Genomic DNA, 23,441 nt, shown 5'->3' with positions numbered 1-23,441 from the left:
TTTTCTTGAACCCTGTGGGGACTTTCCATTGACTTCCATTCATTTTTTTTGGACTTTATATCCTAACCCTGACCATTTACCCTGAAATTAACCTCACAGGTACTTACCTGACCCTAAAACTAACCTAAACCTTGGTCCTAAACCTAACCCCGCACTCATAATTTGCATTTGGACCCATGGGGACCTGGCATTGGTCCCCATGATTCACTTCGGTCCCCACGAGGTTGCTTTTTTGGGGGAAAAAATTCCCCATGTTGTAGGAAAAACCCATACACACACACCTATCTTAGTATATTTCTCACCAGAAACATTTTTTTAGAATGGTTGCAGGGTCAGATTCAGGTTTCTGTATTGGCTCGTACATTTGAACTTTCCTGCAAACACTCAAACCAAAGCATTTCCCAACATATGATGTCATTGGACACCAGAGCAGTCAGAAATTGGGAAGAACATGCTAGGTTTAACAAAGGTTAACATGCGTCTTGGTTGGCATGTTGTTGTTGTGTGCAGGTGTCAGCAGTGGAGTCTTTAGAAGGCCCCTTGCTGCAGGTTGAAGGGCTTGGAGACTTGCGCCTGGAGCTGAAAAACAAGAAGCTCTTGCTGCCCGTAGTGCTCATTGATGAACTGCACCGACACCTTTACATCAAATCCACGAGTCGTCTTGGACTCAAGAATAAGGACAAAAATGCTGCTCGTGTTCCGGGGTAAGAACTGACTTCTGTTTTTATATCTAACATGACATGACCATGGATGAAATTTAGCTGTTGTGCTAATTCCGGCACATTTATATTCACAAAATATTAAATTATGTGCATTTTCCTTTTAAATAAATAAATAAATAAATGAATGAATGAATGAAAGAATGAATGACGATTTTTCTTCAGCTGTCATTGCTTTTTTTAAATAAAAACATTTTCTCAATTTCATTACGTTTCTTTATCTTTTGTAACATCCCTTTTGATTTAAGCACAAGTTAAACTGCAACAAGCCTGCAAAAAAAAAAAAAACTACAAAAAATGATTTTATCGTTTTGTGAATGCCGAATCTGTTTTTTCTTCTGTATGTTTTTTGGCCTGTATCCCATTCTGCAATGTTTGTGCTATTTCGATAATTTCTATATCAAAAATGTTCAACTCGGGACATTCCAGCTATGACTTTTGGTACTTCAGCAAACTATACTTTACCCTTTACTCTTTTCAGACATTTTTTTTTCATTGAAAATGAATGGATTTGTTTTCAACATCCCTAAAACCCTTTAAATTGGTCATAAATCTTTACTGTATTTTTTACCTTTTGTTCTGGTTATGCTTTTTTTTTGTTTCTTTGAACTAACTTCAGCTTTCTTCAACTTCTATTTTGCTGACTTTAGCTSTTTTAAACTTTTTTTTATTTGTTCGTTTGACCTTTTCTGCCATTCTTCTGCTAATTTCAACTTTTTGTGCTTCTTTCAGTTGCTTTCTGTTAATTTCCATGTTTTTAGCTAATTTAGGTTTTTTACCGGTGAATTCACCTTTTTTGTGATAATTTCAGCTATTTCAGCTACTTTTTTCTTTTTTTTACTATCTTTAGGCTAATCTAAACTTTTTTTTAGCTATCAAGCAAACTCTTTCAGCATTAAGCATTTACAATTTTTGCAGGATAATTGAATTCCCTACTTAATTTTGTGCTTAACTCACAAGGGGTGAAACATATGTTACGTTTCAAACTGTATCAATTTTTCTTAAACCTGACTGATTCCACTGAACTTAGTCAAACTTACCATTTATTTGCTGCAGGAAACAGAACATTACTGTGGATAATAATTACAGCTTCTAGAAAATGTTGCTTTTCCTGCTTATACAGTGAAGCTTCAAAGGAATCAAATGAAAAGCATGTCATATAGATTATTGTTGGACACGGAACAGCCATAACTTAATTTAAACCAGTTAGGTGGGATGCAGTTAATAATTTGATAACTTTTGCTGTAAAAACTGCAAAAGTTGTGTTTTGTATGACAATGCTTTAGGCATGATTTTTTTTTTTGTTTTTACTGTCAGAAAAACATCATTCTCCTCTTTTGTTTAACACCAGCTGCGTTTTAAACAACTCAAAATGTTTGACAGCTACTATGAGTTTAACTGTGACCTGAGTGCCTGTTTCTTCATTGTATAATATATTAGAGATAATGCAGCCCACACGCTTTGAACACACATTTGTTATTTTAGTGTTCTTTGGAAAGCATTCATTGAGCTTGTTGTTTGCTCTTTTTACGTGTGTGTCCGTGGCGCTGCTGTAATTATGGTGGCAGTGGGTTGGTAAAGCACAGTGATTTATTAATAAGGGTCAGCTCCTGACAGGTCCTGGCCTTCCTGTATTCGTTTGCCTTTAACAACATGCCAGCCTCCATGCAACCCACTCACTTAGCAGGCACACTGTGTTTATGCCGCCTAACTTAAAGGGCCTGGATTGCTTCCACCTTGAGCTTGATAAATGGCTCATTGGAAAGCAGCACCATTCTTACAAAACAGATAGAAGGTGGTTTTGTTCTTAACAGTAGATTAGTGCTTTTGTTTTGCAAGTTCATACCTGTGTTTGCATTTGTATAACCTGTCTGCTTGTAAAGAGGTTTTACTCCAGGATTGCTTTTTCTTGATATCTGATAAAGAGTTTGAGTTAAAACTTAACTGAATTTTAACTAATTTTTTYCCCCCTCTCAGGTCCATAACTAAAGACACGTCTCCGTTGCCTGTGTTAGAAGTGAGCGGCCTTTCAACTCCACGCAAGCTTTTGGATTCCTCGCAGTTTAGCACACCAGCCAGCAGTGGTAAAAAAAATAGTTCTTTAAAGCATATTAAACAAAAGAAGAGGAGGGTGTACTGAGGGATAAAAATGTTGATTGCATAAAAGATGTAACACAAAGAAAGAGAAAAGTTCTAGCTTTTTGAGGTTTCACAAAAACTATACATCATTGTGTCCATTAAAAGGGATATGCAATGCAAAATCCACTTTTTAGCCATTAAATGCATTTTGTTGTGTCTTTGGATTTTCTAGGGTTGCAGAAAATTTGAGTTTAGTTTCTCCCGGTGCTGCATAGATATCTTTATATTCTTTTTAGATCATAATTTTCAACCTGTTCAGTTTTCTCTATTTTCTATGATGTTTTTGTGATGAACTATTGCATCTTATTATTTGCAACAGACTTCTAAATAAGGTTTGGACTTACCAACAACATTTGGGGTCTTTATAAAGTGGAACTGCAACACTAAGGTCTGAATTCCTCCTTATTGTAACTCCATAAGCCCCTCTTTTACTTCTTTTCTGAGGTGTGTCTCAGATCAACTCGTTTTGATGCTGTCTCATTAAAATAAATCAAACAAGTCCCTTCAAACCCTGCTCACCTCCATCTTCCAGATCGGTCCATTCTAGCTTGATAGAAGGGTTTACGACTAGCAGGGTTTGAAGGGACTTGTTTGATTTATTTTAATGAGACAGCATCAAAAGGAGTTGATCTGAGACACACCTCAGAAAAGAAGTAAAAGAGGGGCTTATGGAGTTACAATAAGGAGGAATTCAGACCTTAGTGTTGCAGTTCCACTTTATATAGACCCCAAATGAATGATTTTAATGTGAAAGTGTGATTTATAAGCATCGTCTCCTATAAAGCTGCTCCCATGAGGATAAGTGTGGTGCTATACATTAACAAGTATTGTCAGATTCATTTGACAAACATTGCTTTTGGATTTTAGCTTGTGTTTTCAGCGTTCTCACCCCAGTGATTTGATGTCATTAGCATCACTCTAATTTATATTCATTTGCATGTTGTTGTGCTTTTGTATTTCCTGGTTTTCTTGCAGAAATAAGTGATCCCAAACAAAAACTGCTGATCCAGACTCCTATAAAGAACTAAACACATCTTGCATGCTTCGCATAGACACAAAGCATGCGCACAGACAAACGCCCACTTTTCCTCTCTCGCTGTATATGTCACAACATCCTCAACTATGATCATAATATATATCTCCCTCGCTTATATTATAATCATCGTGCCCCCTACGTATATCCATTAGTCACCCAGTGTCTCCGCATTCGCAGCAGGGGCGCTGCATTTATTATGCTCCGACTAGTAACCAGGACTTTTAACGGAGGCTGATAAAACAGATCCTAACTGTGTTCAGAAATGTATGAATTCTCTCWCGGTTGTAGGGGCGTAGAGTCAGCGCTACTTTTCTTCCAGGCAGAGCACAGGAGAACACAAACAAGAAGATAATGAAAAAAGTTAATCCAGCAATAACTTGGCATTCCCTAGGTGTTTCAGAGTTTTTATATAAAGCCCGGGCACTTTTTTTTTCCACCACCCACTCTTGGCATTGTGAGTTAACGACTCGCTGGTTTTAGTTCTGTGGATACCACACGGCTGTACATACATACATACCTCTTAGATTTTGGCAAAGTTTCCTTGAAGCAATAAATATTCTTTTGCTGTATTTTGTCTAATATTCAATGTAGATATTTATAGTGCTTACTGTGTCTATATAWCCCCATTGTAGCTTCACATAGCCTGTTTCATCACAACTGAATCTTACTGTACCTCCACTGTATTTATTGCGTTCACTGATAAGTTTCTGCTCGGTCCCCCCGGTCTGTGTACCTAAAGTAAAAGCTCAGACAGTTTTCCTATATTACACAGAGAACTCTGGCAATTAGCCACCTTCAGGCAGTGAGTGCCTGTATACCGTCGTGTTAACAACTGTGGTCACGACACAGCGACCGGCTTCCATCATAGCCCTGGCTTTCCATTTTATCTAATAGCATTAGAGCACCTCATTTGTAGATAGTAATTGTCATAATTATTACACAAACTGCAGTCGGAATGGGTGAAAAGAGGAAATACACCCAAAGTCCATTAACTTGCCATAAACATTAACTCTCCTAACGTGCTTTGATGGGGAATTGGGAGGCCCCATCTAATGGAAATTAGAGCATCACTCGATACTGCCATTCTCAATTTAGCTGCTAATGTGGCTAAGTCAGCTGCCGAGAGCTTGGGGGTGGGTTGGGAGTGCAGGTGTGTGGGCTTAAAGGAAAATTAATACACTGAAAGCTATCAATTTGTTTTTGAACAGTGGGTTAGATTGTTAAAACAGGACGATACAATCACCACTAATTTATAGTTTTCTATTTTTCGTATTAAAAATATGAGTTTTGTATAAGTATTTAATACACACTTATTCTTTTTTTAGTGCATGAGCTGCAGCAGGATATTCGAGAACTGAGCCAAGCTGACCTTTCAGAGGTGGATCCAGAGGAAAACAGTGCTGAATTCATGGGCATCCTTATCAAGGTACACACAATTCTTACAAAAATACTTTCCCAAGCTAAAATTACCTGTTTGTCTACATTTGGTTTTTTGTTTCTACTTTAAGGAATATCTTGTGCATTTGCTTTGTTTCCAGGCTTTAGCCAAACTGAATAAACTCCCGCAAACAGTCAAAGCCATAATGGACCGGCTGGAGCCCGAGCTGAAACAGATCGTCAAGAGATCCACCACTCAGATAGCCGACCATGCTTACCAGAGGGGAGAAAACCTGGCCCAGGAAAGCCAACCAAGGTGCAAGCACTTAGTTATCATTAGCTTCACGAGAGAAAAGGGTTTCTGGAAAGAGGAAGATTAAAAGAAAGAAAACTGGAAATTAATACTTAAAAGCATAGTGCAGTCATTAGATAGCTGCGAAGAGCATTGTACAGCAGTTAAATTAAAAGATGAAAGCCAAGCCATATGAGAAAATTATAATGGTATCCTGATAGGAATAATGAGTAGCTCTTACAATATTAAAAACAGATGATCAGAGTAAACAGAAGTACAAGGCTATTGGTATTCTCTCTAAAAGACACCTTAATAAAGCTGCCACTTGTATTCCCATCAGTTTTATTAAGATGCACGTTAGCCTATTCCTTTGTACTCATAGTATTCCCATTAGGCTCAGTTTCTCGGTGTTGGTGAATAAAAGTGGCCGTTTATTTCATTGATTGGTAAGGGCTGAAAACGAGTTTCTCCCTGTAGATTATAACCAAAACACTAGAGCTGATTATTGTATCAATATTAATATGCTGACTGCATTGGGGGTTTTGTAGATATATCACCAGCCGACTGTAGAGGCAGACGACAACATGTTTTGATCAGTCCCCCAGTGTTCATAGTCAGACAGATGTGAAACACAGCAAAGGCTAGTGTAGACACACGGGCCTCAGACCATGAAAACAGATCCTCCGCTGCTTTAAACAAAGACACGTCACGGTTAAACACACCCGCAGACACGCAATTTCTCACCTGCCGCATCAGACTGCCGCATTTTCAAAGCGGTCACGTTAGCTGCCGCAGACGCGCACACGCAGCACCCAGTCCTGAGAAACACAGGTCTCAGTCCACTGATCCTGAACCATTTAAGAGGAATGTCTTGTTTTCTGTCAGGGGTGTTTTCTCCAAGCCGTGTCTGCATTGTTTCTCCGTCCGCCTGCTGAATCTCATCTGACCTCAGCGTAATAGGCCACCATGTAGCTCATTTTCAGTTCTACTCCTCGCTGATTGTTTTGAATTTCCCTGCATGTGTACGTGTGCGAGCACTTAACACTTTTGCGTGTGTTTGTGTTTGGATGCGTATGCCGCTTGTTCTCTCTATGTTCGCTTCAATTTAAAGTCAATGCTTGTTGCTATGGAAACTCCATTGGCTGTACCACTTGTAGGGAACAATGGTCTTGAATATTGCACACTATATTTTATAGCACTGCAGACCAGCAGGCGACACTTAAACTCTTTATAGCTTAAACAGTGTGTAGCCTGGTCATACAGGTTTATGTTCTCAGCCACCTCCTTAGTGATCCAGCTTCTTTCTCTGCATCCTATTCTCACAAATATACTCCATACAGGTTACCAGGTTAATAGTAGGCTTCTCTGATAATGAATAGCTCTTTTGCTCCTGCTGCGTTGCAGAAACGGAAATCTTATTTTTTAATAGAAAATATCAAATCCAAGACAAATGACTGCCTATATGTGGTGAGGAAAGGCTTTAAAAAAGCAAACTAGGATGACATATTAGAAATATTTTTTGATTATTTTGATGATTCTAATAGATTTTTTTCTTAACATAGAAGATGGATTACTTGCAACAGCAGAATGCATATTGTAAGCATGTGTTCCTGCTCTGTATTTTTGTGTGGCAGTGTCACAACCTGGCACATTTCACAATTCAAAAGCGTTCGCTCCACACGTTGCGCCCCTGTTTACAGTAATTTAATGATCTTTGACTGACGAGCAGCCCTAATGGTAATCTAATTTTGAGGCTGCTGTTGTCCTTCAGAAAATGAACCACGCACTCTCCTACTGCTGGCGAGTCGGTTAGAAAACCGTGCGCTCCCTGCTATTTCTCCTGACTGTTCATGAGCCGTTTGTTTCGGCTTCGATCCTGCGGGGGAAATGAGATGTGAGGTTTCAGAACAGAAGATATGGATTAGGATGGCATCCGCTGGGAGATAATGAGGAAGCCTGGTCTGTCTGTAGGTGCAAGTGTTAGCGGTGTCTGTTAGTGTGTCTTAACCTTTCCAGTTAGATAGATAATTATACAATGCTTGTACTTTTCTGATACTTAATAGCTTATGTGTGTAGTTTAAACTAACTTATACATTAATCCAAATCATTTTACATTAAGAATTACAGATCACAGTGCTTTAATCTTCCCTTTTGTTTAATTATCATTTTTTTCTTGGTACAGCTGTAAGTGTAGTGACTGGAAGCTATCAAAAATGTATCCTGGCTAAATGTTCATTTTACCTACAGTAGACCATCYCTAGCAATTTGACTTATTCCCTTCACTTGGGTCTGTGGCTCCCATACAAGTGCCAAAACTCTTTCTAAATGTACTCAGTAAAATCACCTTCGAAAACAAGACCAAGCTGTAAAAAATACCCCTGAGACAGCAAATAGATGCAGGGTGTTAATGTTAAGAGGCATATCTAAATAGCAAGGTGAGTATATAGTGGTACTTTCCCAAGTGTGGGTTAGAAGTCCCCATTTCCCAATSAAATATTCCACTTAAAGTGGTTGAGAACAACATATACGATGCTATAGGACTGCAAGCTTCAGCAGCTGCTTATGACAGAGAAATAAACAGTGGAGGCAGTATATTAGTAGTAGCAATCAGGCTAACATTAACATAAAGAAGAAAAAAAGAGCATCTGAAAATTGAGTGGCAACAGGGGTAAGTAAAGACAACCAGAGCAGATGTGAAWGGTGAACTTTCTAGAAGGTCTCAGAGGTAGAAGGAACATTTTGAGGTTAACCTCTTCAAGCTGAACTCCATTTAAAGCCATAGAGGTCTTTGTAAGGACAAATGCACTCCACAGAACAGCCAATATAAGTGTTCTGAACTCTGACTCCCAGGATTCTGGTTGAAGGTCCAAACACCAAGAAATGTATTCGAATGTTTTGTTTAATTTATTTTCTATTGGCAGCAAATGTACTACAAGTCAGTAAGTAGACTTGACACCAGTTAGTATAGTGGTGAGAGTGGTGTTAAACAAGCAGTGTCATTATTTGTAAAGTAACTGTAATACCTTCTTCAATCTGAAATTGTAACTCTCATCAAGTTCACCTAATGAAATCCGTGTTCCCTCTTTACTTTGAAAGGTCTGTCCTTGTGTAAAAAGCAGTGGTGGCAAATCTGTGCGAAAGCATTAGACTAGATGAAGCAACTGTGAGTTTTCAATCCAGAGTGGAGCACTCAGATCAAGTGGAAGGTCCGTTTGGTTTTGGTTGTTCTCTCGTCCTCTGCCAGAGCCATTTAGAACTAATGAGAATGGCTTTTTATTTGAATCCATGTTTGGCAGCTTAGTCCCCACCCCCCATTCTAACAGCTAGTCCAGGTGCTGGGTTATTAACCCAGGTGAAATATTGAAGTGACTGCAGTAGAGGGAACTGCAAAGTAAAACGGGGAACTATAAAACCTAATTGGTAAAATAAAACATTCCTATTAATAAATCTTTGAGTTGTTCCCCCCCCCCGCTTTATAGAAACAAATATGTCAGACTTAAGAGTAGGCAGAAGCAAGCGCAGATCAGRCACTATGCTGCTTTAGTATCTAAATCTAATGTAGAAGGGCAGTGTAGCTTATTGAGTTTTTATGGACATTGTCTGGAATGGAAAACAAAAGTTAAGAATAAATGTTGCACGCTGCATTTTATTTTATTTTTCCTAAGATTTAGCAATTTATGCTCATGCATTTTCCTAACAAATGGTTGTTTCTTTGCTCCTGTATAAAATCATGTTATAATGTTACAAATATTGCATGACTAAATAAGTACAGCTTGTAAATGTGACATTTAAATTACTGTTTTTATATTTATGTCATTTTATCTAAACATCAACCAACTCTTTTTGCTCCCATTTACTCCCACTCTCCTGCTCTCTGCCCCTTCAATTTCTGTCTTTCGCCCTCTTTTTTGTTTTCCTGCTCTCTCTGGCTCCCTCTGCAGGCTGCTGCTGGAACTGCTGGAGCTTTTGTTTGATAAGTTCAAGGCAGTGGCCCAGGCTCACAGCATCGTGTTGGCCCACATGCAGCAGATCAAACTGCAGGGTTCGAGTGGGACCCCTGAAGAGGACATCAAGCTCTACGAGCAGGCGGATGTTTCTGCTAAAATCCAAACTGTGCTGCAGGTTAGTTTTGAGGAAAGACACCTTCATAATTCAGAATGTTTGAAAGATTTTTGGAGATGTCTGACAATCGCCTAAACATATTATTTCAATTGATTAGTATTTAAAAAAAATCTTATTTTAATACTTTTTCTTGAAAATAAGGTCCTGACAAATTGTGCACGAATATCCTGCATCTCAATTATCCAGGTAGAAAAATCTAAATAAATAAATAAATAATAATAATAATAATAATAAGTTGAAAAGGTGGGTTTAAAGCTTCAATTTAGACAAAAAGTAAAACATTCAGACCAATTAACATTCATCTTTTATTTTGTGATCTTGATATCATCATTGAAAAAGCATGTTTGCTGAATTAAGCTGAACGAAGCTAAAATTATTGTAAAAAGGTGAATTTAGCTGAAAATAAGTAATAATATAATATAAAATAATACTATCCATTCATCCATCCATCCATCCATCCATCCATCCATTTTCTTCCGCCTATCCGGGGTCGGGTCGCGGGGGCAGCAGCTTCAGAAGGGAGGCCCAGACCTCCTTCTCCCCAGCCACTTCTTCCAGCTCCTCCGGGGGAACTCCAAGGCGTTCCCAGGCCAGCCGAGAGACATAGTCCCTCCAGCGTGTCCTGGGTCTTCCTCAGGGTCTCCTCCCGGTGGGACGTGCCCGGAATACCTCACCAGGGAGGCGTCCAGGAGGCATCCTTACCAGATGCCCGAGCCACCTCAACTGGCTCCTCTCGACGTGGAGGAGCAGCGGCTCTACTCTGAGTCCCTCCCGGATGACYGAGCTTCTCACCCTATCTCTAAGTATATAATACTATAATAATATTATTTGAAAGAAGCTGACAAGTACCAAAAAAATCTTAATTAGCAGGAAGAAACTGAAGAGCATGTTTGCTGATTTAAACTGGAAAAAGCTATAAAGACCACCAAAACATGAATTTAGCTGAATGACACTGAAAAAAAAAAAAAAAACAGCTAAAGGGTAACTGAAAAGGCAGAAGAGAATAAAACAGCAGAATAAGAGGGAAAGGAGCATAAAAATCTTGCTTTAAGTAAGAAGTAAAAAGAAGTATATTAAAGCTGATATTAGCAGAAAAAAGTTTGAAAACAGCTGAAAAATGCTGAAAAGAGCAAAAATTAGCAAAAGAAAAAAAAACTGAAACTGAAATTTGACCAAATATTATAAAAGCAAAACCAGAACAAAAGATGAAAGGTTCAGTAAAATTTTAAATTCAGTAAATTTTATTAACATTTTAAATAATTTTTTAACAAAAAAATGACAGTAAAAGCTAAATATCCTAAAAAGTATAAATTGCTTAAATGCCAAAAGTCATAGCTAGAATGTCCTGAAGGAGCTGAACTTTCTTATAAGTTGTTGAAAAGGCACAAAAATTGCAGTACGACGTCTGTGTGCTTTATAAGCATTCTTACTGTAATGCAGGTTTTTTCCCATAAGGGAGGAGACTTYTAGTTTGTTCAAATGCAAATCTAAGCCTGGTGCTATCTAAGAATGAGCAACCATTCAGTCTTTGTCTAATTGTACTGCTTTGAACTTTGACATTTAAAATGCTGTAGTTTCTACAGTGTGATATTTAGCTTTTTGTTGTTTTTTTTTGTTTTTTTGCAGTTCTCTGAGTGTTATAAGGTAGGACAGCAGTTTTAGATATTTTCTTGTGAGAATAATCCTTCTACTTCAGAACGGAGAAATGCCCTTATAACCCCTATTACATTGATGAACACCTACATCTAAAATCACTGCCATGAAGCAGCATCGTGGTTTTTGGCATTATGTTGCACACCTGAACACTTCTTCTTTGACTCATGATCATCTAATCAAGTGCATTAGATTAGCAGCACCTGGCTGCTACTTACCTTTTTAATTTCTCTAAAAGCAGGAAGGGTAGTTTGTCACCCAYTTCTGCATTTTATCTAAAGGACAAAATGATGCGTCATTAAGCTGAGGYTTGATTAATCAGAAAATACAAAGTTCCTTTACTGTATAAAGTACTAGAACAAAGAAAGCTTGATTGTTTGGATTAATTTGAGGATCTTTAATTGATGTGTATTTATGCATGRTAGTTGATCCCACCCCTCCCTGTTTGATTGGCTGATGGAGATGAACAGCTGTTAATTTGACCCTGTGGTGACTCTCAGAGGAAAATCTGTGACAGCTGTTGCTCTCATAGTGATTGGTGAGTGCGTCGGTGTCCGTGTGTGTCCGTGTGTGTGTGTGTGTGTGTGTGTGTGTGTGTGCGCGTGCGCGTACCTAAAACGATGGTTTTCGCAATGATGCTCTTTTGCTGCAAGTTCAGGGGATTTTTTTATTTAAAGGGGAGTGTTGTGCAAAATGGAAGTGTTTGAGCTTTATATTATCTTATTTTATTCCCTCATCAAAAACATACCCTGAGTGTTGCTTTGACTCATTCAAGCATGCTGGAGAAATCCTTAAATCTCCTGTGGTAGCCATGTGGAGCTGCCTAAACACTTGCTGGTACAAAGCACCGCCCACTTACACAAAGCTCCTCCCTGACGTGTCATTCAATTTTATAGATCTATATAACGTGTTCAAATACAACAAAGTCTATGTTATAAATTTGTTTTAGCTGACTAAAATGCTGGAGGAAACATGCTTTTAAGAAGGCCAACGTGTTGATTGTTGCCATGGTGCACGTGTTGATTGTTGCCATGGTAAGTGATAGAACTGTGTTTCTACTGATCATAAAAAGGGAAAATAAAAGGAGAGAATGTGGCTCCACAGCTAAACTGAAAGAGCTTCTTCCAATAACTTGAGCTTTTTCCAGCTGGCACCCGCACATTCACAAACTCACTTGTGTTTTAGACTACGAGTGTGTATTTTGAGGGTTTAGTCATGCATAGGCATGTACTGTGATTGCTCTGTTGTATGCGCGCTGTAGATGGCACAAAGCCATTCCCCAGTATGTGACCACTGCCAACRTGCATTTGCCAGCGGCTTCACTCTCCCTCAGCTCTGTCATGTGAGATAATATAATCTCTTGATTAGAATCCTCATTACGTGAAATGTGGTTTTCTTACTCAGTCATTTGTGTTATTTTCTGGCCGATTATATCGATATGAACACCCCACCACACCCACCACCCTCATCCGTTCATTCCTGCCTCCTTTTCCCCATCCCTCCTGCTTGTTCATTTGTCTTTTCTCGCCCACTCTATGTTTCCATTTCCCCTTGCTCTTTCCTCCTTCAGCATCATTTCTGCTGCCTCTGTATCAGAATCTCCTGATACCTTCCACATACCCCTCTTGGTCCTTGTAATTTCCTCCTTAATCTTATTATCTGGCTTCTACCCCCCTCACTCACAACTCCCACATTCCTCTTCACCCCCCGCTTCATTTAGCCCACTCTGTTTTACAGAGTCGCATATCTGCAATGAGAGAAATTAAATTCCTTCTGCTCCCATAGAAACTCATATTTTATTGGATACTGAGCCAGTTCTTATCTTAAATCTTAGCACTGACCTGACTTAAATATAGTATTTATGCTTTACTCCTTTTTGTTTGACTCTTTTCCCCTTTTGTTGAGCATATTAACTGCAAAACTTTTATTACAAAGACAAAAAAATGTTTTTTTTTTAACCACCAACTGAGTACACCCACCACATTTGGAGATCRTTTATATGAATCCCTGCATTGCTCATTCTTTATGTTGCGGTTCACATCTTTGACGTCCATTGAAGCCTCTTGATGAGTGTTTTTTTCCCCCTTCCTCGCTCTCACTTTGAAAAGTGGAGAAACCAGCTTGACCTTTACACATGACATACCAGCAGACAGATGCAAGAGCTGACAGAAACATAGGGTGCGCCCAGTTACACGGCCTTGGCAGAGAAACTGCTTTCATCAACGTGCGACCGAGGGCCCCCRTAGGTTGAGAATGGGGAGTGGGTAAACAAGCTTTTGAAAGTCAGGATTTGTGTAACAGTTCAATCCCTGTTCAGAAATGCTCAAGATACCTTCTCTGCTGCTTTTCCATTTCAGCGTGGAAGTATCGATTCAAAGCATAAAATACTGGGATGGTAATCAGAGGTATTGATGTGGGAAGGAGGGCTTTTAAGCCACATCACAATTTTTCAAGTCGCTCTCTGTTGAATATGTGTATTCCTATTGATTATTTACACCAACAGTGGATTTACATATCCAAGCTTGCAACACCACACCTCCGTACAACTCTGTTTATCCATGACTGCATATTTCTTCTCGCTCTGAGCACTTTTCTTTTCTTTTTTTTCCCAGAAATCACACTTGCTGAGATGTTTTATTAAAAAAATTTCCCTCAGAAATGTTGTATGCAACCATTCAATTAAGACAACATATCACACTATCATTTAATCTTAATATTATTGGGAAACAAATAACTGCTTTCAATTTATGTTAGAAGTCACAMATTACCAGATATCTGTATAACACAGTTCATAAACCTCTCCACACACTCATAATTAAGATCACCCATTAGGAGTTTTATAGTCTATATTTGGCATGTGGTGTCTGTGGCTGCTCACATCCATCACCTTTTCACCTTGTCTCTAGTTTGGTCCTAGGCCTGAAAGTTTACTAATTAGCTTGCCATTTGCGCATTCTACAAGGATTTGTGGCTATTTGACTGCCAGCCACGTATATTGTCTGCTTGGAGTATGTGACCTGAGTGCAAATCGTACTTTTAATGAGTTGCTCTGTATTTCCACATGAAGGAACTTTGAAAATGCATTTGAAAAAATAAAGATAGATGCTGATTATTTAGCTTTTGAAAGAAGCGATTCTTGGATTACAGAGTTAATTAGTTTAGTAACATTTCATCTTGTATAAGATAAGAATATTGCCAAAAAAGATGCATATTTTTGTAACCTTAAAACAAGAAGAACTGTAAAACAAAAACTTCTTTAAGATTGTTTATATGCGATATCGGAGCTTTCGTTTAGTCCTTACACTTTCAGCACATTCTTCTTGTGATTACCGGTACATTTTTATTTTCTTAACAGGCTGTCTTGATCAGAGAAGAGCTTCTGGTTTAATCTAAATCTCTTTCATAAATGAATCGCTTTATTGACTTAGAATAAGCAACACAAAAGGCTATGCCGTGTTTGTGTCAACAATATATAAATATACAAGAGGCTTCTGTATTTTCTGGGCTCATCAACAGATCGCGAACGAAGCAAATTAAAGTGCCAAAGAGAAGCCAGAAGACAATAAGCCTCTTTTAATTAGATATGAAGTACAGACATTGCTACGTTGTTCTTGCCCAACGTTTTAATCAATGTGTCACGTTTATTCTGCCTTCTAAAGCACCGTCGTATTTACATATAGCTGGAGTGCAGTGAAGTCTGCCRTGTTTGTGCTGTTTTAAAGTCTCCTTTCAGCTCCCACCCTTCCTTGCAGCTARTTTTTATACATTCACTGCAGACTTCATCAAATCCGAAAATATTWACGCAACAATATCCGAATTCCTTTTGTGGAACAATACACAGTTGTATGATTGTTTTTACATGACGAAACATGCTGGGGGCACAGCAAGGACAGTGGTTTTCAGTGAGCAMGCAGGCACATCTTCCTCTTCCTTCCCTCGGTCAACAAGATAGCCTTCAAAAGATTGACTGCRGGCAGCCAGCTCCAGGTGGGAACCCCCGCTGCTTAGCAGGAGTTCGGCGCTGGGAAAGTGGCTGCGGCCGAGGCTCTGTCAGAACTCATGAAGGTTATTGAAGTTTCTGGAGCACAATCAATACAGGATGTATAGAGAACCCTCTCTTTGACGGCCAAGGACACTTTGGGCTTTAAACTTCAAGCTAACAGCAAGGGATGCCAGTCAATATGTTTTGTGACAAGACGCTTGCCAAGGGATTTAGTGGGAAAACAGCCGATTTCAATGAAGCACTGAGAACGGAAGAAAGTTGATGCTGTTGTCTCGGCTGCTTTCAGGATGACTTTATAAGACGGGACGGATGGAGACAAGAAAAAGGAAAATAAAGTGATATTTATGCTTTTAATCCGAGCCAATTGACTGCTGAGTTTACCCAATGTCAAGTGCTCACCTGCAAGGCTTTGAGTGATGCTCTCCTAATTGCACTGATTCCGTGGCTGTTTAGACTCTAATGGATAGAATAGAAAATGAGTATACTCTTCCTTCAAACATAAATGGAAACATGAGGACGTCTCAGTGATGAAGGAATAGGTGGGGGGTGCTGCTAATGAATCACAAAGCCATATTCCTTTAAGCTTCTCTCCTTTTTAATTTAACTTTGCACTCAACCAGTGGACTGATTGAAGTTTGCGATGCGAACAGAGTTATTTGTGTGCAGAATGAGTTGTGTTGGATGGTTTGTTGGAAATGATTGTTTGTTGTTTTGTATGCACTTGCTTTTAGCCTTTGTAGAGACTTTGCCCATCTCAAATAATTACGTACTATCTGTTTTCGTTATCTGCTCCATCACAAATCCTATTTTTTGTGAAATCAAGCAGCTTCTCTYCTCCTCGGCTGCTTCTTAATCAACTCCTATTGACCTTTTTTGTGKAAGTCACTTTGGAAGTTCGCTAAGCTAATTAACATAAACGTGTAAACKTATCTGTCTCTGGTTAAAAGAGAAACAATGCCAGGTGTCAGAAGTAATCTTTGTTTGTCCAGTTTTCAGCCTTAGCAAGTTGAACAAGAGAAATGTGGAAAGACTGAGACCGGAGTCTGTTTTCACTTCGTGCTCTGGGTGTTRAGAGGAGTGTTGAGATTATAGTTGCGTCATGTCTATGAATCCCTATTTTTATGTTCTCCAATACCTGCCGTACTTGCGTCAGACCCTATCAAAGCTCCAGGGTTTTTATACTAAATGAGAACAGGCGCCCATTTGAAACTGAGCTCTGGGGCTAATAGCTAATTAATACTGTGGACCATTGAGTTTGTTTTCTTGTTTATCTGTGCATTGTWGTGATGCTTAGGGTGCTTCTGTTTTGTTTTGGTAATCTCAATCATGCTACCRATCATTGCAAAGCTGGCTGTGAAAATATTTTTTTTTTCCTTTTTTGCATCTCTAATGTTGGCATTTTCTCTTTTGTTGCCCTCTTTCAGAATTCTGCTTTTTATTCATCCCTSTGTGTGCCCTTATTTCCTTAACTCACTTATTGTTCCTCATTTTTCTTTGCTTTTAATTTTCCATTTGTGTGAGGCGTGTTACAGGTTTTAACTTTAAGTATTATTTTTACTGTGTTCAAATTTAACGAGTTGAAACTTGTGACCAAAATGTTTTATTGGATGCTAGATGTGAACAATGACTGAATAAGTTTGCAGTATGTCATTCTTTGTTATATTAGTTGTCAGGGTTTTAATCTGTTGTCRTTAAATTACCTGCATTACTTGAATAAATTGGCAGCCAAATGTGTAAAAAGCTGCTTGTAGCAAATTAAAATAGCCTGTTTGAAAATAACAAATTACTTTGACTCAACAAAATATTTGTTTTTACAATAAAATGCTGAAATTCTTTGAATTAGGTCTTTTCTCTTTGGAGTTGTCTTGTTTTTTTCTGGATAATTTGTTTTCACACTGCAGAGCAAAAATGAAACATAATGAATCAGGATCATCCCTCTGGCTTGAAGCATGAATAAAATCTAATTTGCAGTTGATTGGCTTGGCAACAAAATAACTTTGTTAGTGGAGCACCTTTTCTAGCTGGGGTTCTTTATCTGATGAGTAAATACTGAACATTTTGGGGCGATGTTTTGGGTTTGTAAAATGCTTTTCTGCTTTTGCAGGAGGGGTAATCAAAATGGTATTTAAAGGTCTGTCTTTGTACCAGAACAATCATGCATTTCTAGTCAAGGTGGGAAAATTGTTTTTTCAAAACTAAATGTTCCAAAAATTTTTCAATACCGAGTAGTTTTCTAAATTAGTGTTTTGAACCGAGACTTTCTTTTCTCTTCCCTGTTTTATCATCCATGTCYTTATTAGCTTTGTTGTTTATTTTCCAACATCTACTTATAATGCTTTGCTTATTCCATCCTCTAAAGTTCCTCTTCTCCACTCTTATCTCTTCTTTCCCTCACTTCTTCAGTTCTGCTTCTCATCCCTCTTTTTCTCCGTGCAGTCCAGTTAATTGCCTCCAAAGTTCACACTGTCTCTGGGCTAATACAGTTTAGGAAGGGTCGGAGCCCCTTCATCAGCCCAGAGCTGGCATTCCATTAGGTCTGCTTGGGCGTTAGCTTGCAAGCAGGTTGTGCTATCAACTCATCATTAGTAATTCATACACCGATAGGATTAGCTGCAGCGTGAGGCTGGTGGCAAGGGGTCACTCTGTTGTTGCCAGTTCAAGAGTTCTCAGTTCACCAGGCATCAAACTTGTTTATTGATTCTGAGGGCGAGTTTGAATGTAATATATCGTGTTTGAATTCAATTGCCTAGACTTTCTTAACTTATTATATCCAACTTTGATCCCACCTTTTTTTGCACACTTATGTCTGAACTTGGGTTTTTATACCATTRCTAGCATGTGAAGGCTTTCCCATGCGTGACAGGGGTTGTTCTCCACAGCGTTAATTACATCATTATGGCTGGGATGGATCTCCATCTGCTCAGCCATTACTCCTGTCCCGTTCTGGGCTGACCCACACAGCGCTTCAGAATTAGACACACACAGGCTAAATGGCCCTGATAAATTATGAAGCTATTAGATATGGGAAGCTATTTTGGAACATATGCATTCACAGAGAGAGAGAGGGATGAAGGGTGGGAGAGAGCGGGAAGTATCAAACTGGGGTAGAGTGGAAAAAATAGAAACRTGAGAAATGAGAAATGAAGTCTAAAGAGACTTTGAAAAATGAGAGCAAATGAAAGAATCAGAGGGAACGCACAGATAGACTGATAGAGGAAGTGAACSTTCTCTGTCTGGCCAGAGTTCCAATGTGCTTATTCCAGACTATTGTTAGAAGTTGATAAGATTTTTATGAAGCAMGATCAGACATTGATGGATTTCAGCATGCATCATGCTGATAGATCAGGGAACTGGAAGACAAAAAAACAAAAAAMCATGGTCATCATCCAAAGTACTGTGTCACATCCGTAGCTTCTTTCTGTTTTGGGGTCTGTACATTTCTTCGGATCTGTTATACATGATAAGGTTGAGATGTACGAACTTGACCTGATATAATAATAAAATCTTAGTAGAATATTTTAGATTTACTTTGCTTTTTGCTTTGTTGTTAAATATGCTGCATTGTGATTGTTTAACCCAAAAGATGTTTTTGATTTTTTTTTGTTTCTGTCTGAGAATGACTCATTTTAACCATTCACAATTAATTCAAATTCTTTTAGAAAAACAAAAACAAAAAAGCGCCCAGGTTTGTTTTCTTTAAAAWGAAAAAAAAAAGTTTGTTTTATTTCAGCTCAACTCAGTTGAAGAAAACTGCAGCATTCATTTGGGTTACATTTAGCAACTACTGTATGTAGAAAAATAAAAGCTCACTTCACCTGGTTGAAGGACATTTTCCCACCAAACAATAAAGGGAAAAAAAGTTCTTTGTAGTTTTTGACAAAGTGCTCAYTGTTGTGTTAAGGTTCTGCTGATGGAGTATCTGGATGTGAAGAACAGCCGCAGTGCCACAGAGCCATCGGCGCAGCTCTCCTATGCCAGCACAGGCAGTGAGTTTGCTGCCTTCTTTGCAAAGAAAAGACCACAGCGTGCCAAGCAGTCACTCTTCAAGTAAGAATCACATTCTTTTTTCATTATTGTTCATGTTGCTCCCCAAAAGAGAGAGGAAAAAAGAGAAAATGCTGTTATGTACAGCCTGTAAAATATGTTTTGAACAAAGAAAACTGGCTTGTAGAGGCACAATMATTCATTTATTATTAATAAATTGTCATTCCCTACATGAGATGTTTTTTTGTTAATCTATTCACTTTGCTCCACTTACAAGGCGTTGCAATATCTGTATTGTAAGAAGCTATTTTGCAGTAACAATTAACATTTCAACAGGGTGATGGTAAATTCTAATTAGGTGTGCATCTTAATTTCAGTTGAAATACAGTCTCTGGCACTAAGACCAGCTGTCTTAACATATACCTTAAGATTAGTGTCAAGTTTTTCTTTTTTTTTTTTTCTTTTTGTATTAGCAGCAGAAGGAGCATGACAGAAAATGATGAAAGATACCACAGGGAGAATGGCTTATAATGTTTATTAAGTCATGGCCCTTTATGAACATTTGTGTCCAAGGACCTTAGGGAACCAGGAATGAGTCTAATTAGGGGGTTGTTTTATTAAAATGAAGTGTTTTTTCTGACTATTTACATACTAGTAAAATGTAAAGTGYGTCATGTAATTAGTACTGATCAAAGAAACGTAATTAAATGTGTTTGTATTCATTGGCAGAGTCACAATATTCATAGAGGGATATTTGTTCATCCTAGTACACAAATCCCCSGTTTTGGTAAAGAGTACACGTTTAACCAGTCACACATGTTCAAATGCTTTTAATGTTATTTAAAAAAAATCTTGCAAAGTTTTCTCCTTACCAATTTTTCATGCATTTACCAAACATAGATAAATACTCTCAAACGTGCAGCATGTGAGAAAATCCAGCCACCATTTGTCAGTTGAAAGACTATTTCTGCAGGGTTGTTCACATCTTCTTAACAAGAGAAAAAGACTTCTGTAGAGTTGATTCTAGCCTGTTAWAAACCAGCCCCTTGTTCTTCTCTTTGCTTCGTATGAGGGTCTGGACTCTCGGCTATTGAGAAGCGATTTCTTGCTGGAGTTGTGGACCCTGTTGAAGTTTAAAACGACTGGATCTAATTTACCCAATCGCTAACGTTTGGCTGTGACGTTTGTAGTGCGCCAGCTCGACCATGAAGAAGCCTAAGCTAAGAAGCTAACTGGAAATTGTGTGCCCTGTAAATAACCATGCACTACTGGGAAGAGAGAAGTACTGAGCTGAACGAGATGGCTGTAAATGAGTGCTGCAGGCTTTATGAGTCAAATTTAATTTAATTTGGAAGCCTTGTCAACRCAGACTGGCTTCATTCACTTCCTCCACTGCCATTGCTAAACTACAGGCAGACAAAAGTAAGTAAGTAAATAAAGTTTTATTTATATTGTGCCTTTTACAGAAATAAATTCACAAGGTGCTGTATATTCAGGGAATGGGGGGAGGGGGCAGTTAAGAAACACCCATTCAAGAAGACATACAAGGCAAACATGGGGGAACAGGTGAAACCAGTCATGCAGCAAACACAGATTTGCTACCTTTAACAACAGAAAAACTAAAAACCACACAAGAGAAGATGAGGAAAAAACCAAAACATTATATTAAATCAACATTGTGACACACTATGGTGTTTATTAAAAAAACGGTGCAGAAAATTGACATCATTGTTCACGACTCCTCCTTCTGTTTGCTCATTGGCCCGGTTAAAATTCTACTGGAGAAATCCTTGTCTATGGGAGAAGTCCCAGACAGAACTGAGAAGGGAAACTAGATTTGACCGAAACTGTGCAGGAAAGCAAGGGCCAGGCTAGACTAGTTCTGTCACAAATGAGTGACAGGACAGGGTAGAGGGCCCCCTGTGGTCTCACCCCTAAAACTGCCACTGCATGTATCAGTGCAACTATGTAAAGCTCATTTGTTTTCATAGTAATCAAAATTTTAAACCGTGTCTTCTAGATCGAGTTGTTTATGTGTCTTGGTACTGTAGTAAGAATCGTGCAATACTGTCTCACTCTTTTCAAAATATTTTTTTCATATTTGTTTATTTTAAAACTATATTTGTGCCATATGCCTTATGGTGGGATTGTGTTTACGTTTGTGAATGTTTTTGTGAAGGCAGCTACTAGATCAGAGTCCCAAACAAATTTTCCAAAGCGGACATTAAAGTATTTCATATTATATTATACCATATCACCTTGTATCTCATATGTATAGGAGTTTCATGTCATGTGTTTTTTTTCTCCTCCGTCCTAATAAAATATCTCCCGCAGTTTCAGTTTTCATATTTGTGCCAGGCCACATTTAATATATACAGTGTGCAACAAGTAGGTGCAACAAATCTACCCTGTAATTTCATGATAGTGCATCTTGTTGTGTTTTTCATTATTGCACGCTTTTGTGTGTCCTGTAGGTTTGAGTCATCTTCGCACGCCATCAGCATGAGTGCCTACCTCAGAGAGCAGAGGCGAGAGCTCTACAGCAAAAGTGGAGAATTACAAGGTGAGGAGGGTGGGTGGGTGGGGGGGTTGTACTGCGGTACGGAGCGTGGGGTTAAAGAGTGGACCACCTAATAGCTGGAACTGGGAAGCCTGGATAGAGAGTAAGATGAAGATAAGGGGAAAAGAGAAGAATGTGTCAAAGGGAGGGAAAGGGATTGACAGAAAAGTGAAAGGGGGGCAAATATGGCAAAGAGAAATAAATTGGACAAGTGCTGTGTGAAGGATATTGTTGAAAAGAGCAGCGTGAGCAAAGAGTGAAAGTTGAGGTCAGGTGAATGGATTAAAAAAACATGTATGAAGGTTATGAATTGAGCGAGGGAAATATAGCCGGTAGAAATAGAGATTTGCAAAGTCGCTGCAAAGATTAAGACGTTTTTAGTGGGAAATAACATGTAGAGATCAGAAAGAGGTGACATTTCTTCAGTGTGTTTTTGATTGAATAGGAACAGAGCAGAAAAGCGGTGCGGCTCGGGCGAGTTGGTCATGTTTGGTAAAGGTGAACATGTATGAGTGGGGATGGTGATTGAGGTGAAGAGTTGGAATGGAGAGTATCAAAGAGAGTGGTGTATGGTGTCTGGAGACGGAAAGGGCATGTCACAGTTCGAGGAGCTGCACTTAGGAACAAAAAGGCAGACAACAGGAGTGTGGAGCGCCAAGCAGCGATACAGAAAGAGATTGACGAGATGCAGAGAACGAGGTGACTTTGCAGAATCCGCCCACAGGGAGAGGCCTTAAAAAGCTTCTCACTCACACATTCACACGCACAAAATAGCTCAGTGAGTGAGCTACACAGCTAGACCCCGGAGAGCCGAAACCGTTCTGGCTGCCCCTACTTCTTCTGTTTTTCACTCTCTGGCTCTCTGTTCATCTGCGTATGACCTTGAGGTTTCAATCAGCAATGCCTGATGGTGATGTTGTCTGCTGCTATACCTTTTATTTCACATCAAACTTCTGACTTGAGTAAAATAAAAAAGGGGAGGAGATGAATCAAAGCAATAACACTGAAGTGCTTTGAAATAACACTATATGGTAACCAAAACATTTAGTAGTATTTGTATAGCAGTCTTTAATGACTGTGGWAAACGCTTTACATGATGTAAAGTTGACCTTTATTTTTTTTAGATATTTAACTAGAGAACAATAAAAAAATAGTGCAATTTAGGTTGTAGTTCTTTTTCTCAAAAGTAATGCTGCATATGGCRTGGCTCTGTAAATATAAAATAGAACAGCATTGATTAACTGTGGATAAAAGAAAATCCCAAATGGTCTTCATAAAAAAAGCTCACATTTTTTTTCTTCCATCTGTCAGTGCCTAAGAAAGATGGTGGAAGGAAAAAAAAAGAATTTTTTTTGACTGACTGAATGCCTCGGAGCGTTTATAAGAAGATGAGATTTCTCTTGGCTTTCATTTCACCTGTCACAATGTGTAGCACCGGCCACAAACCCGTGCCTGGGCCTGAATAGCTGAAAAGAGATTGAAGGAGTAAAAAATCATTTAGAAAGTGAAATAAGTCGACTGTGATGGAAGGAGAGAAAAGCTGGACGGGGGTGGGG

The 23,441-nt window shown here is 38.8% G+C and overlaps 1 protein-coding gene across 1 annotated transcript in view; it reads left to right on the top strand.

Annotated features, from left to right (window-relative positions):
- The window catches only part of exoc4 (exocyst complex component 4), a gene marked incomplete in the record, with an annotated part of 120,461 nt that overhangs the window by 5,058 nt on the left and 91,962 nt on the right, over positions 1-23,441 (top strand). The window contains 7 exon segments of the mRNA XM_014004799.1: positions 511-704; positions 2,697-2,803; positions 5,220-5,320; positions 5,433-5,587; positions 9,505-9,685; positions 19,243-19,388; positions 21,800-21,888. Coding sequence (XP_013860253.1) covers positions 511-704; positions 2,697-2,803; positions 5,220-5,320; positions 5,433-5,587; positions 9,505-9,685; positions 19,243-19,388; positions 21,800-21,888 — 973 coding nt within the window.

Source organism: Austrofundulus limnaeus, unplaced genomic scaffold (assembly GCF_001266775.1).
Source record: "Austrofundulus limnaeus strain Quisiro unplaced genomic scaffold, Austrofundulus_limnaeus-1.0 Scaffold26, whole genome shotgun sequence".
In the NCBI taxonomy this organism is placed as follows: Eukaryota; Metazoa; Chordata; class Actinopteri; order Cyprinodontiformes; family Rivulidae; genus Austrofundulus; species Austrofundulus limnaeus.
Note: the sequence above shows the minus strand (reverse complement) of the source record. Positions and strands in the feature narration are given on the sequence as shown.